The sequence below is a fragment of the Microcebus murinus genome, chromosome 2 (genome assembly GCF_040939455.1).
Source record: "Microcebus murinus isolate Inina chromosome 2, M.murinus_Inina_mat1.0, whole genome shotgun sequence".
In the NCBI taxonomy this organism is placed as follows: Eukaryota; Metazoa; Chordata; class Mammalia; order Primates; family Cheirogaleidae; genus Microcebus; species Microcebus murinus.
Window position 1 is genome coordinate 28787529 of NC_134105.1, and position 16107 is coordinate 28803635.

The 16107-nt window shown below is 52.7% G+C and overlaps 1 protein-coding gene across 1 annotated transcript in view; it reads left to right on the forward strand.

Annotated features, from left to right (window-relative positions):
- LOC105879533 (bone morphogenetic protein 8A) overlaps positions 1-16107 on the forward strand; it is a 34820-nt gene that overhangs the window by 3979 nt on the left and 14734 nt on the right. The window contains exons 2-3 of the mRNA XM_020280219.2: positions 13522-13711; positions 14141-14289. Coding sequence (XP_020135808.2) covers positions 13522-13711; positions 14141-14289 — 339 coding nt within the window. The remainder of the gene's footprint in view (positions 1-13521; positions 13712-14140; positions 14290-16107) is intronic.

The following is a 16107-nucleotide window of genomic DNA, read 5'->3' on the forward strand; positions in this document are numbered from 1 at the left end:
AAGGTGATTGTCAGGGGCGCTGGACAGGGACCCCCTCTGGAAACAGGAAGGGCCGAACACGGCAGGGCAGACAGGACTGGGGTGAGGGTGTCTGACCTGGGACTCGCACACACAGAATTGGCATCCTGACTCCCACACCTGCTCTCAGTGTGATCTGGGCTTTCCAGCCCACCTCTCCCAGCCTCAGTTTCCTCCTCTGGAACATGGACATACTGCGCTTATGGGGCTGTTTTGGGCTTGTGTGAGATGCTACCCAGTGGTGATCACATGCCCAGAACCTCCACGTCTATTCTTTCATTTCCATCTCACAATGACTGTCACATCTTTGTTTGAAAAGGAGGAGCGTGAGTGAGGCTCAGAGAGGTTAGGTGATTTTCCCAGGACACACAGCAATTTGTCTCTCTGCCTCCACAGCCTCCACTGCATCTGCCACTCTCCCCAGGATGCGGCCTGGCCCTTCACAGGGTACAGTGAGTGCTGCATGTGAATGTGTGTTGTAAACGGAGAATCCTGCTTTTAAAGTATCTTCATTGTTTTGGGATTTATGGAAATAATGCATGTTCATTATACAAAATCCAAATTATACAGAAACATAGCATGGATGCCCCTGGGAATCTCATTCCTACTAGACAGTCCCTCCAGCAACCACTTTCTGATTTCAATCACTGTAGATTCATTCGAGCTCCTCTTTGAACTTCATATAAATGGAATCATATAGTGTATGATCTTGTGCCTAGTCCTTCAATATAATTCAGTATAATTTGAGATTCATGCATGTTATTGTAACATCTGTAGTTCTTTGTTTAGAGACAGGCTCTCGCTCTGTTGCCCGGCTGGAGTGCAGTGGTATGATTATAGCTCACTGTGACCTTGAGCTCCTAGGCTCCAGCAATCCTCCTGCCTCAGCCTCTCAAGTCGCAGAGGCTACAGGTAGACCATGATGCCCAGCTCATTTTTTTCCCCTATATTTTTTACAGACAGGGTCTCACTATGTTACCCGGGCTGGTCTCGAACTCTTGGCCTCAGGCAATTCTCCCCACCTCAGCCTCCCAAATTGCTGGGATTACGGGCATGATCCCCTCCACCCAGCCCATAGTTATTTTTAAAATAATTAATTTGTATTCCATTGCATGGATATACCACAATCCATCCATTATTATTAATAGACATTTGAGCTGTTTCTAGTTTTGGGTAATTATGAATAAAGCTGCTCTAAATGTTCTTATACACACCCTTCTGTGGATATATTAAAGCTGAATTTTAATCCTGGGTGTGCCTCTTGGGAACTCTGAGACACTGGAAGCTTGCTGAAAGTCTCTGAACCTCAGTTTGCACACCTTTGCGACAAGGTAGGGAGGGCGTGCCTCCCAGGGCTGCGTGGGACGCAGCGAGCTGTGCAGTGTGCTCGGCTGGACGCCGGACGCTCGGCAGGAACTTAATAAACGGGAGCTGGTCTGTCACACCCTACTTCTGTGCCTTTGCTCATTTTGTACCCTCTTCATAGAATATATTCGCCTCCATTTTTGCTTGTCAAAATCCACCCCTCTTTTAAAAGGAAGTGGGCCAGGATTTCCATAGATCTGACTGCTCCCAGCCCCACTCCAGCCCCTAGAGACAGGCCTTTTCTGCAATGGATGTGCCGTCCCTCGTCGTACTTCTGCTAGGGGTCTGGTCACCTTCTGCCTGTGAGACTCAGGGGCACATCCAGCTCCTTTTCTTCCTACTTCTTGGGAAACCCTGAACAACCTCAAAACAGAGACCAAATCTGACTCTTCACAGCGTCCCACACACACACCGTGTACCAGCCCCTGCGTGGCGGGAGCGCCGGGCAGACTCGCAGCGTTGGAAGAGGAGCACAGCAGCAGGCAGGGGCCCGAGAGCCAGGCAGGGGCTGGGCCTGCTCGATGGGCAGAAGGGGGCCAGCCCTCCCATCCCGTGGAAGCCGACAGTGGGTGCCACAGCTCCCTGGGTTTTCCCCTGGGACCCTGAGTCCCCACTGGGCCCTGCCTGGAGGAAGGTGGCTTCAGCAGGCATTCTTGGACACCTGTTGACAGAAGAACCTGTGGACAAGTGACCCCTCATCCCTATATGGCCACCCATTGAATCCAGGGCCACTCGCTTCACAGTGGCCCCGAGTCTGAACATCCACGTCTTGGGCCCCCAACCTAATGTGTGACCCCTGGAAAGCCTCTGCCCCTTCTGGGCCTCAGTTTCCCCATCTTTGCAGGGTTGCCCGAAGGCCTTTCCAGCTCTGACCAGAGAATGTGCCCACTCCCCGCCCGCTCATGGGGGCTCCTCCCCATGGAAACCTCTCCCCCACAGGCAGGAGGGAAGTGTCACCATGCCCAGGTCTCTCTGGAAAATTCCCAGAGTTCAGTTCTTTCCCGCGGTTCAACTGGAGGAACTGCATCTTTCTTGCTCATCACATCTCCTGGGATCTATTTCTGGCCTTGGCGGGCTTGATGTGGTGGCGTGTGTGGGTGTTCCTTTTTAATTTGGGGCCCGGAGCCGTCTGAGGCCCGGACCGGTAATTACGACGCAGAGCCAGTTATGGAAACAGCTCCTGAGAAAAGCCAGTGAGGAGACCTGGCCGAAAGTACCTCGGAGGTGAAGCCCCGGGCCTGCTCTGGCGGCGCTGAGATTTCCGGGTGCGCGAAACCCCTTCAGGACGCAGGCTGACGGGTCACCATCCTGTGGCTCTTCCGTTGGCCTTGGAGGCCGTGGAGACCCGGGTGGGTCTTGCGTGAGGTCTGACATGGCCCCTTGGCCTTCGCCACGAGCAGGACTGGCCAGACGGGCCCAGCCTGTCTGCCCGGGGCGCTGGGGCAGCCTGCCCTCGCCTCAGGGGCCAGGCTGGGAGGAGGCGAGTCCCACAGCCACGTGACACGGCGGTGGCACCTGCTGGAGACACTGTGCCGTGGAAGCCACTCCCAGACCAGCAACGATGCCCCAGCCCCAGGGGCTGTGGGTGCTGGACACTGAGCCACTGTCCTGGGGACAGCAGCCCTTGGGAAGAGTGGCTGCCCCCCCCAGCCCCGGAGCACAGAGGGCTGGACGCGCTGACCGCTGAGCGCCTCTCGTGTCCACCTCGCACGGCTCCGTCCCTGCCCTCGAAGGGCTTTCTGTCCAGAGGGGCAGCTGAACCTGGAGCAGGAGCCCTGGCACCGGAGAAAGGGGGAGACCAACGGCCTGATCCGTGTGGGGTCCCAGGAGAAGGAGGCTCCTCAGCCGGCCTGAGAGGGAAGCAGCCTGTCGTGCCGGGAGGGCCGACCCCAGACAGCGTTCTCAGGAGGGGTCCCGGGGAGGGCGTTTGCAGCCAGAAGGTGCAAGAGGCCGAGAGGGACAGAGGGCAGGGCCAGGTCAGGGAGGGCTGGAGCACAGGGCTGAGCTTAGGCCCCTCCCTGGGCCCTGCGGGGCTGGGATGGGTCTGAGGGACGCGGGATGGGTCCACAGGTCAGAAGAGTCTGTTCTCTGAACAGCCACTCAGAGCTGGAGGGAGAGGGTGTCTGGAAGTCTTACTTTTTGGCCAGAAACAAGACAGATTTAGGTTGTCTGGGTGAGTCTAAATTCTGTCCGGGGCTCAAAAATAGCTGGAGCCTTTGTTGGTGTTGGGCCGACGGCCGCAGGGCTGGGCATCTGGAGGCCTGGCGTGCGAGTGGCAGGCGCAGTGCCCCGGACGTGGCTGGTGGCCGTGGCGGGTGGAGGCTCCTCCTGCCCACAGCAGGCCTTTCCTGGAAACGTGGGATCCAGAGGTGGTTTTAGCCGGGGCTGGAGGAGGAGGCCCAGGGTTCCATCAGCGCACGTTGGTGACTCACGATTGCTTATTGGTGATTCACGATTGCTCACTGTGGGGCCACATTGAGGTTATTCAGAAAGTAAACTCTGACTGCCTCCCCAGGTGGAGCCCTGTGGAAGGTGGCATTTTCTGTTCTGCGTGCCCAGCATAGCCCGTTATCTCCATGGGGCTGGCTGTAGGAGTCCCTGTTGGCTGGAGAAAACTCTGCAGGTGCACTGTGGCCCGAGTGGCTTCCCACTCACCTCCCATGGTCAGAGGCAGTCACAGCATCAGCAGCAATTGGACCTTTAAAATTCTTCCTATATCACAGGGCTTCTTTCAGTCACTGTGCTGAGTTCTCAGAGGCTGAGAAACAGGATTTCTTACAGATGAATTGGCCTTGCTGTCACTCCAGGCTTCTCTTGTTCACCTCAACCCCAACCACTAGATTCCAGCCACACTAGCCTCCTTGATGCTTCTCGAACACACAAGGCCTTTGTACCTGCTGTTCCCTCTGCCTAGAAGGCTGTCTGCTAGCTCTTCACATGACTGGTTCCTTCTCCCACAGACATGGCTATTTTTCTCCTTACTTGCTAGGTTTTATTTTTTTATTTTATTTTTTTGAGACAGAGTCTTGCTTTGTTGCCCTGGCTAGAGTGAGTGCCATGGCATCAGCCTAGCTCACAGCAACCTCAAACTCCTGGGCTCAAGCAATCCTGCTGCCTCAGCCTCCCGGGTAACTGGGACTACAGGCATGCGCCACCATGCTCGGCTGATTTTTTCTATATATATTAGTTGACCAATTAATTTCTTTCTATTTTTAGTAGAGACAGGGTCTCGCTCTTGCTCAGGTTGGTTTCGAACTCCTAACCTGGAGCAATCCACCCGCTTTGGCCTCCCAGAGTGTTAGGATTACAGGCGTGAGCCACTGCAACCGGCCCTTGCTAGGTTTTAGAATAATGGAATGGGACTTTAGCATTCCCAAGGGCAGTGGTTCTCAACAATGGAGAATTTTTTTTTTTTTTTTTGAGGCAGAGTCTCACTCTGTTGCCCTGACTAGAGTGCCATGGCATCAGCCTAGCTCACAGCAACCTCAAACTCCTCGGCTCAAACAATCCTTCTGCCTCAGCCTCCCAAGTAGCTGGGACTACAGGCATGTGCCACCATGCCCTGCTAATTTTTTTTTTTTTTTGAGACAGAGTCTCACTTTGTTGCCCAGGCTAGAGGGAGTGTCGTGGTATCAGCCTAGCTCACAGCAACCTCAAACTCCTGGGCTCAAGCAATCCTCCTGCCTCAGCCTCCCGAGTAGCTGGGACTACAGGCATGTGCCACCATGCCCGGCTAATTTTTTCTATATATATTAGTTGGCCAATTAATTTCTTTCTATTTATAGTAGAGATGGGGTCTCACTCTTGCTCAGGCTGGTTTGGAACTCCTGACCTCGAGCAATCTGCCCGCCTCGGCCTCCCAGAGTGCTAGGATTACAGGCGTGAGCCACCGCACCCGGCCTAATTTTATATATATATATATTTTTTTAGTTGCCCAATTAATTTCTATTTATAGTAGAGATGGGGTCTCGCTCTTGCTCGGGCTGGTTTTGAACTCCTGACCTTGAGCAATCCTCATGCCTAGGCCTCCCAGAGCGCTAGGATTACAGGCATGAGCCACTGCGCCTGGCCCAACAAGGGACAATTTTGACTCCAAGGGACATTTCGCAATATCTGGAAACATTTTTTATTGTTGCAACCAGGGAGGGGAAGTGGGTACCACTGGCATCTAGTGGGCAGAGACCAGGGATGCTGCCAACAATCCTATGATACACAGGACAGTGCCCCACAACAAAAGATTACCTTGCCGAAAATGTCAATAGGGCCAAAGTTGACGACCTGTTCATAGGTGACCAGTGTATGGTGGTGGTGATGATGATGATGCGCTCACCCTTTCTTAGGTAAAAGGTTGTCCTTGTTTTATGTTGTTATAATTGAATACCTAAGGCTAGGTAACTTATGAAGAAAAGTGGTTTATCTGGCTTTTCAGTCTGGTGGCTGAAAGGCTCAACATTGGGCAGCTGCATCTGGTGAGGGCCTCAGGCTGCCTCAATTCATGGTAGAGAGGGGAGTGGGCATGTGTGGAGATCATATGGTGAGAGAGAAACCAAGGAAACCAGACTCCTTTTACAGACCTCCACTCTCTAGGGAACTCATCTATTCCTGTGAGAGGGAGACCTCACTCACTACCACCATGGCACCCTTGGACTCCCTTCCTAAAAATGCTCTTTCAATATCAAGTACCAGTATCTTCCAATGTTAAAGAAAAAAAAGTTAAGAAAATTAAAAAATTATAAAAAATAATTTAAAAAAATAAAAATGTTCTTTCATTCTCTACCACAAGGCCAGGCTGGAAATTTCCTAAATTTTTACACTCTGCTTCCCTTTAGATTACAAATTCTGCCTTTATTTATTTATTGATTCATTCCTTTGCTGCCGCCAGAGCATAAGCTGTTAAAAATAACCACTCTGATTATTGAGCACTTGTCTGCTTAAAAATTTCTTCTACCAGATAAGCTTGTTCATCATTCTTCAGTTCTGCCTTCCGGGAAGCCCTAGGGCCTGACCACAGGGCAGCCACATTTTTGCTATGGTGTGACAAGGATGGCCTTTGTTCCAGTGTCCAATGCCTTGTTCCTCATTTTCATCTGAGACCTCATCAGAAAGGCCTTTACTGTCCACATTTCTATCAGCATTTTGGCCATTACCACTAAACCAGTCTCTAAGAAGTTCCAAACTTTCCCTTGTCTTTTTGTCCTCTTCTGAGTCCTCCCCAGAATGACCCTAATGTTCTGTTCATGGCAATACAGGCTTTTTCTAGCCTGATCCTCCAAATTCTTCCATCCACTACCTACTACCCAACACCAAGGCCACTTTTACATTTACCAGTATCTGTGCAGCAACACCCTAACCTTTCGGGACCAATATTCTTAGTCTGTTTCATGTTGCTATAACAGAACACCTACATCTAGGTAATTTATAAAGAAAAGCAGTTTATTTGGCTCCTGAGTCTGGTGGCTGAAAGGTTCAAGACTGAGCAGGTGCAACTGGTGAGGCCCCAGGCTGCTTCAGTTCACGACAGAAAGTGAAAGGGGAGCAGGTATGTGCAGAGAGATCACATGGTGAGAGAGGAGGCAAGAGAACAAACCAAGGGTGCCAGACTCTTTTTAACACATCCCTACTCTCTAGGGAACTAATCCATTCCCAGGAGAGGGAGAGCTCACTCACCACTCTTCACCCCAGGGCATTAATGTATTCATGAGGGATCCACCCCCATGGCCCAAACACCACTAGGCCCCACCTCCCGGCACTGCCACATTGGGGATCAAAGTTCACATGAGCTTCTGTGGGAATAAGTCACATCCAAACCATAGCAAAAGGTACATTAGCTATACTATTCACTTTGCTTATTTATTTATTTATTTATTTATTTTTGAGACAGAGTCTCACTTTTGTTGCCCTGGCTAGAGTGAGTGCTGTGGCGTCAGTCTAGCTCACAGCAACCTCAATATCCTGGGCTCAAGTGATCCTCCTGCCTCAGCCTCCCAAGTAGCTGGGACTACAGGCATGCACCACCATGCCCGGCTAATTTTTTGTATATATTTTTAGTTGGTCAATTAATTTCTTTCTATTTTTAGTAGAGACGGGGTCTCGCTCAGGCTGGTTTTGAACTCCCCACCTCGAGCAATCCGCCCGCCTCGGCCTCCCAGAGTGCTAGGATTACAGGCTTGAGCCACCGCGCCCGGCCTCACTTTGCTTATTTTTAAAATAATAATATCGGCTGGTCCGATGGTAGTGGGTTATCAGAACTTATTCACATTAGTGTCACTAAAGTTGGTATTCAACCCCCCACTGCTAAATTTGACTGGCTTTAAAAAAAAAATAATAATAATAATATCTCCTGGAGATTATTCTATTGCAGAATATAGATGATCTGTTCATTTTATTATAGCCACATAACACCCCACCATGCAGATGTATCATAGTTCATTCAACTCATCTACTGATGGACATTTGGGTTGTTTCTAGTCTTTTGCTGTAGCAAACTACAAAACTATGCTGTAAAAAATAGCCTTGTATATACATCTTTTCATATTTTTATGGGTGTGGCTTTGGGACATTTTCTTTCTTTTTTTTTTTTTTTGAGACAGAGTCTTGCTTTGTTGCCCAGGCTAGAGTGAGTGCCGTGACGTCAGCCTCGCTCACAGCAACCTCAAACTCCTGGGCTCAAGTGATCCTCCTGCCTCAGCCTCCCGAGTAGCTGGGACTACAGGCATGCGCCACCATGCCCGGCTAATTTTTTCTATATATATTAGTTGGCCAATTAATTTCTTTCTATTTATAGTAGAGACGAGGTCTCGCTCTTGCTCAGGCTGGTTTCGAACTCCTGACCTTGAGCAATCCGCCCGTCTCGGCCTCCCAAGAGCTAGGATTACAGGCGTGAGCCACCGCGCCCGGCCTGGGACATTTTCTTAGAAATGGAATTTCTGCATCAAAGGCTGTGTAATTTTGCTAGATTATTGCTGGACTCCCCACTCTAGGGATGTTACCCTTTTGCATTACTGCCAGTAAAGCATGAAAATGTTCAGGTATGATCTTAAGAGTATCTTACTCGGTGGTCTTTCCAAGGTCTTCCACATCTAAAGTAACTCCATGTTGGGCTGCACTTGGAGGTATCAGCATGAACTCAGATTTTAAAAATAGATATATCTAGACAGACAGATGCATAAATACAGACGTGTGTTTATGCATGAGTTAGTATGCACATGTATTTCCTAGCTCCGTCCACAAAGAAGGCCTAAAAGCAGTGACACCCCAGTACCATGAGTACACCCAGTGCCCAGATCTTAGTTTCTAAATATCTCTCCAATAAGAGGAACCAGAGATCCTTGGGCAAAATAGCTGATTCCAGAGATGGGGAACCAGAGATCACAAGATGAGACTAGAGCATCTTGAGGGCCAGTTAGGAAGTACTCAGAAAAGGGTGGGGGGAGGTGAGTGTCAAAAGGACACGGGAGCCAACCTGAAGAAGCTTCCAATGGCCAAAACTGGAACAATTTGAGCACTGAAATAAACAACAATAGTATTGGATTATAACCCATAGAATAAAATAAACATCCACAAATCCTTAATGATATAAATAAATAATTATGGCAGTGCAATAGCATCATAATAGTTCACTGCAACCTCAAACTCCTGGACTCAAGGGATCCTCCTGCCTTGGCCTCTTGAAGTGCTAGGATTATAGGCATGAGCCACTGTGCCTGGTAAGTCTTTTTTTCAAAAGAATTTCACTTAATAGGCTGGACGCGGTGGCTCATGCCTGTAATCCTAGCACTCTGGGAGGTTGAGGTGGGCGGATTGCTTGAGGTCAGGAGTTTGAAACCAGCCTGAGCAAGGGCGAGACCCCGTCTCTACAATAAATAGAAACAAATTAATTGGCCAACTAATATATATAGAAAAAATTAGCCGGGCATGGTGGTGCATGCCTGTAGTCCCAGCCACTCGGGAGGCTGAGGCAGGAGGATTGCTTGAGCCCAGGAGTTTGAGGTTGCTGTGAGCTAGGCTGACGCCACACACTCTAGTCTGGGCAACAAAGCGAGACTCTATCTCAACAAAAAAAAAAAAGTTAAAAGCATAAAGCAGCCCCTCCCCCCAGCGTTGTTCCCAGTCCCATCCCCTCTCTCTGTCCCTCACAGCTCTAACCCTATATGCTGATCTTGTTCGTTTCTCACTAGGCAGGGGCTGGTGTGTCTTGTTGGCTTCAGGGTCTCCTGTGCCTAAATAGTGACTTACACACGACAAGCACTGCTTTCAAATGTGTTGAATAAGTGAATTAATTAATATTCCTGGATGTGACTGGGAAAAATGAATGGGAAAAGTGAACATTCTTCTAAAGTCTTCAGACCATGAGATGGCAACAGAGTCAGGAATCCTCCCACAAGCCCAAAAATCAAATTAAGAGACCCCCAAAATTAGGAATCTCCACCCCAGATTTTGCAGATGGGGGAAATAATTTACTCCCCAGAAACCTTGCTCTAAACATCAGTGGTCCCTTCCAGGACCACCACAAACAGAGGATTCCTGGCAGGACATATCTCAGATGGTCGGGGTCCAGGACACTGGCCAGGTGGGGAGCACCCCCTGCACCCTTCCCCCAGCCTGTCTGGGATAAACTTCCCAACCCCACACCGGCCGTGGACTTTTACTGGGAAAACCTGAGAAATCACATTGTACAGACCTTGGCCCTTCCATAAATTCCCTCTGTGAACCCCCAAATAATAGCAGGGCTTTGGGAAGTGGCAGCAGCCAGTCTGAGCTGTGCGTTCAGGTGTCTGTCTTTAGCACTGGAGCGTTCGGGGCCAATACCAACTTGGCTCTTATGCCATCTTTTCAGCATCCGACAGTGGTGGTCCACTGTAGTGGACGGAGTCCAGCCGGGGTCAGGACTCCTGGGTTCCATTTCCACATGTGTATGAAGTGGGTGCAGAGTGTGTGTGGTGCCTTCTGTCTGGGCCAGCACTGGTCTCAGCGGCACTGCAGAGGTGCTGCCTCTCTGAGCCCAGGCATCTTTGGGAAATTCCAGACCTTGCTTACGTGGGAAGGTGGGGGCTGGGCATGCACCAACAAGGAAATGCTCCTGAACAGTCCAGCACTTGTTGGACCATAACCAAGTACCGACTACAGTGAACAAACCTGACCCTATATCAAAGTGTCTTTTTGCAGATGTGGACACTGAGCCCCGAAGGTTAAATGCCTTGACTTAAGTTGGGCAGGTGAAAGCTGGCGTCTAGAAGCCATTCAAATGCCTGCCAGTTGAACTGATGTATTTTCGTGTTATATTTTCTCTCATGCCACATTTTTATTTGAAACAAAAAAGAAAACTGAACATCTCCTTACCCACCCCACCGCCACCCAATGCCTGTTGAGTTTCAGATGGTGCCGGCCGCATGGCATTACTTTGGCACTTTGATTAAGCTAGGAAATTAGAGGTTAGTGCCCTCCCACCTCCTAAGGAATGCACCACTCGTATCCCATAGTCCCTTCCCTTTCACAGACGAGGAGACTGAGGACACACCAAGGAAGTACCTGGCCGCTGGCAGGTTCAGGGCTGGGACCAGGAGCCCCAGCTACAGGCCAGAGAATCTGCACTTCTCAGTGCGGTCTTGGTGGCTGATGCAGGGCAGCTTGCCCAGAGCCACCACAGGGGAAAACCCAGGTCCCAACAAATGCTTTTTCCCCAACATCAACTTTTGAGAAATATCTTTCCTAATCCAAAGGAGCAGTCACTGCACAGCCATAAATACAGCAGAGAAAGGGGCACTCCCTGCAGGCGGTAACAGGAATGTCCATGTTAATGTTGCACCCCAGGAAGTTTTATCAATTTCTGATGGAAATCATCATTGTTCTAAAAATTTCCCAACTCTAGGCTTGCCTGGAACAGCCAGTGTAGGCTGTTTCCTGTGCTGGAACTCCTGGGTGGTTTATTGATTTCACAAACCCTCAGGAGGGAAGTTTGGGAGTGGGGTCAGTTCAGTTGAGCAAGACGCTCTTGAGCCAGCCAGTGCGGGCCCCACCCGTCAGCGAGGGAGGACGGCCACAAAGCTCGGTGTCCATGCAGAGCTGGTGGCTTGGTGGCTGTTCCTTCATATGCAACATGAGATCAGCGTCTGGTCATTCCCTGTGAACCCCCCCACCCACCTGTCAGCCTCGGCTGTGCCCTGGGGACAAGTGCGTATCATGATGCTGTGACAGAGGTCGGCCAAGGGCAAAACTGAGTGGCTCCTTCACTGTCACACCCTGTGACACAACCAACAACAAGGACTTAGTTCATCCTGCAAACTGGGGATTCTCACGAAGCCACGTAACAGAGGTTGTCTCCGTAGTTCCTGAATCCACTGTGATTGTCACCAAAGTTGTGTGTGAGAGTGTATCTGTTTTCATCTCTTTGTAGTTGAGTAAACAAACAGAGAGAAAGTGTATCTAGGGAGGGGGGCACACATGAGAAGATGTTCGGGGCATGACCAGCACTCAGCAAACGTCCTGGGCAGTCCCTGCCGGTGGCCACGGCACCTGGACCACACGGTGCAGCTCACTGCGCCTGAGCATCCTGGCTCTCGGGTGGGCACTGGCTGCGTGCTAGGCACCCACGGGTGCTGTTGGACAATGCACGACCCAGTCCTTCTCCGACGTGGCCTCCTCCTGCCCAAGCACGTCTGGCCCCGGCCCCTGCCCAGCACAGCTGCTTGCCCGTCCGCCACTGGGCCAGGTCCCCACCGCGAGGACAGGAAGTGCTCCCCACATCCGCCCTGGGCCGCACAGCCTGGTGCTTTTTAAAAACCTGGCTTGCGGTCACGGAGCCCAGTAGCCAGAGAGAGAATTTTTAAAAAGACTCACAAACATGTAATTAAAATCTCAGTGTTGGGTTTTGAGGAGGGCGCTGGGCGGCTCCCGCCCCTGCTTTCCGGAAACACAGATTTTTACTGTGTGAAAGTGACGGGAGGCTAAAGTGAGACCGCCCTAAATATACCATCCCGGGCATTTCCGTGCAGGGAACTGTGGGATTTATTCCGCAACCTCGGACCCTGCCAGACTGCTGGACCAGCCCCCTCGCGGGGCCGCCTCGGGTCCCAGCTCCAGCCTGTGCGCCAGCTCAGCCTCCACGGAGTCTTCAACCCCCACTCGCCCCACCAGTCCCTGCTGCCCCGCCCCCGGTGCTCCCCGCTGGCCACAGGCACAGCCCATGTCCTGGCCCGGCTCCCCTGCTGTGCCCCACACCTGCTGGCCTAAGGGCACCTCCACACCTGTGCAGGTGGGGTCCCCTCTGCCTACACTGCCCTCCCTCCCTGCCACCTTCTCCAACCGCTGAAACTCCGTCCCATCCTTCCAGGCCAGTTCAGGTGTCACCTCCTCCGTGGAGCCTGCTCAGCTCCCACCACCCAGTGGGACCCTCGGACTTCCCAGCACCTGACTGGGCCTCTCCAGCAGCTTGTCACTCCCACCCTGGCTTTTCTTGCTCCTTTCCACGTTTCCCTCCTTCTTCATTCCTCCTTCTCCTTGTTCCAAAGCGGGAAGCTGGGTCCTTTGCCCTCTGCTGTTTCTGGGTGGTCACTTGTCCTGCCCTGCCCTTGGGTCCCTCCGCTTTAGGCCTGTGCCCGGCAGTGCCCTGACACTGTGGCAGTTTCACTCTCCTGCCTCAGCCCAGCTCAGCTGTCGGCTCCGAGCCCCCGACCTCACCCAGCGCCCCCATCCAGGCCCAGGCACACTCTGGATGGCCCGTGTCCTGCTGAGATGCCCTCGGTTATGTCCCTGCCCACCAAGTTTCTCCGGGAGGGCCTGGCCCTTTCCTGCCTTGGGTCTGATGTCTGTCTCCCCTTTGGCCTCGGAGCTCCCAGGGGAGGCCCAGCCTCTGTCTCACCTGCAGGTCCCAGGGCCAGCTGGGGGCCCCCGGGGTGGTGCGAGCAGGGTTTGGGGCTCAGGGTGCGACTGACTCCACAACCTCTCACAGCCTTGTCTACATTGCGGAATCCTGTCTACACCCTGGGGCAGACCTAGAACAAGACCATTTGCAGTGGAGGAAGCTGGCCCTGCCCAGGCCTCCGAGAGCCCCCCAAGGCAGTGGATGACACCAGATCACCCGGCTCTGCCCACTCAGGAGCCTGAGTCACCCCGAGTGACTGGCTCTGCTTTGCCTTCCAGTGGAGCGAGACGGAGCCCTGGGCCACCAGGAGCCCCACTGGAAGGAGTTCCGCTTTGACCTGACCCAGATCCCGGCGGGGGAGGCGGTCACAGCCGCGGAGTTCCGGATTTACAAGGTGCCCAGCACCCGCCCACTCAACAGGACCCTCCACGTCAGCATGTTCCAGGTGGTCCAGGAGCAATCCAACAGGTGCCTTCCCCTGGGCCCAGGCGCCCGCCCCGCCTCACCTCTCCTGGGCAAGGCCCCGTGTGTCCCCCCCACTGGGGGCTGCAGTGGGGGAGGGGGAAGATCTGTTCCCAGAGGATGGAAAAGGGAGCCTGGGAGACGGGAAAGATGTTTGTCCCGAGGCCTCTGGGCACTGAGCAAAGAGCCCAGAGACAGTCCTGGCTTCAGGTCCCATCCTGCCATCCTGGCTGTGAGACCTTGGTCAGGTCACTGAGCCTCAGTTTCTCCATCTGTACTCAGGCGCAGTAACACCTTTGTGGGCCCACTCAGTGAGAGGAGTCGTGGGAGGAGCCAGCCCAGAGTGGGATGCTCCAGTGACGGTCCCCAAGCGGGCACTAGAAACTCACAGGCAGCTGTGCCGGCCACCGGTTAATTGTTCTTTCATGTCCACAGGGAGTCTGACTTGTTCTTTTTGGATCTTCAGACGCTCCGAGCTGGGGACGAGGGCTGGCTGGTGCTGGATGTCACAGCAGCCAGTGACCGCTGGCTGCTGCACCGTAACCAGGACCTGGGACTCCGCCTCTATGTGGAAACCGAGGATGGTGAGGCTGAGGGGCTGCTCCTCTGGGGCCCTCACAGGCTGTCCCTGCAGAGGCAAGACAGTGGTGGTGGCCTCCTCTGGCCCTGGTGTCCCGCCATTCTCGGCTTTGCCCACTGTGAGGGCGGATGAGGTCCAGACAGGAGGTCCTGGACAGGTGGCCCTGCTCTCCCGCAGAACCCACATTTGAGTCGCTAAGTGAGTGAGTCCGTGTCTTCCTGCCCCGGGACACAGGCAGTTCTGCCCCCGGAGCAGCTTCTGCACTGGGAAGGGAAGGAGGGGAGGTGGCTGCACCCCCAGGCTCTGAGTCCGAGAGGCCTGGGTTTGAAGCCCAGCTCGGCAATGCTCCCCTCGGTGGTCTTGGCCTCAGTTTTCTCACCCAGAGAACGAGGATTCCCTCTCACTCCACAGGGATTTGGGGGGGCAGCCTCCTTCATACGGGTCAATGGGCAAGGCCAAAGGTGGGCATGAGGGTGGCGTGTTTGTGGCCCAGCAAGAGGGTGCGTGGCACTGCAGAGCCGGCCAGGGAGCGGTTGGGAGGGGCTGAGACTGAGGGAGGGCACAGGGGTGGCTGAGTTAGGGTAAACCAGGGCGAGGTGTTTGGAGTTTGGGTGGCTGATTTTACTTAATAGCAGGGAGGAAGACAGGAGCTGGTTCAGGCTTTTGCAAAGAACCCTCAGAGATGCTCCCCTCCAGGGGTGGCACGTGACTCCCACCTGTCCATGCGGGTGACGCTCAGGGACTTGCTATCTGACACCATGTGGACCGGGTGGGGCAGAACCTGCACAGTGAGGAGCCTGACAAGCTCCGGGGAGGAAGGTTACGTCCACACGGTGTGGAGAACGGCACTTCCCCTCGGAGGCCTCCGCCCCCAAGCCCATAGCCCCTTCCAGCCACGGGAAAACTCTCTGCAGAATACCTGACAAGTACTTCTCGGAACTGTCACAGTCATCAAAAACAAGGCAAGTGAAGCCAGGTGCGGTGGCTCACGCCTGTAATCCTAGCACTCTGGGAGGCTAAGGCAGGAGGATCGTTTGAGCTTAAGAGTTCGAGATCAGCCTGAGCAAGAGTGAGACACCCCTCTCTACTAAAAAAGTAGAAAGAAATTAGCTAGACAACTAAAAATATATATAGAAAAACTTAGCCGGGCTTGGCGGCGAATGCCTGTGGTCCCAGCTACTTGGGAGGCTGAGGCAGGAGGATCGCTTGAGCCCAGGAGTTTGAGGTTGCTGTGAGCTAGGCTGACACCATGGCACTCTAGCCTGGGCAACATAGTGAGACTCTGTCTCAAAACAAAACAAAACAAGATAAGTGGAGTCTAAGCAGTCGTAACAACTAAATGCAATGTGATGTCCTGGACGAGATCCCTGGAACAGTGAAGGGACATTAGGGAAAATTTATGAAATCCAAATAAATGATGGCATGTGCTTAGTAGTAATAAGATATCAGTATTGGTTCATTAGCTGTGACAAGGCTACCCTAGTAGTGTAAAATGTTAGCATTTCCCTGGGGAAACTAGGTCCAGATATATGGGAACGCTCTGTGCTACCTTTGAAAGTTTTTCTACAAATCTCAACTGTTGTCAAATTAAAACTGAACATCTACATAAAATAAGCCACCCGCTGACTTCACGGGGGAGGGCAGACTGAGAAGGGCGAGAGTGACATCAGAGAGACCAGTTGGAGCCACACAGCTCCAGGCGGGAGCTGTGAGGGCGCCTTGGTGTGGAGATGGAGAAAGGTGGATGAATTAGCAAGGTCAGGATGTAGGTCTAGCTGGGGAACAGGTGAGGGAAAGGGGGATCCTGGATGACATGTGGACC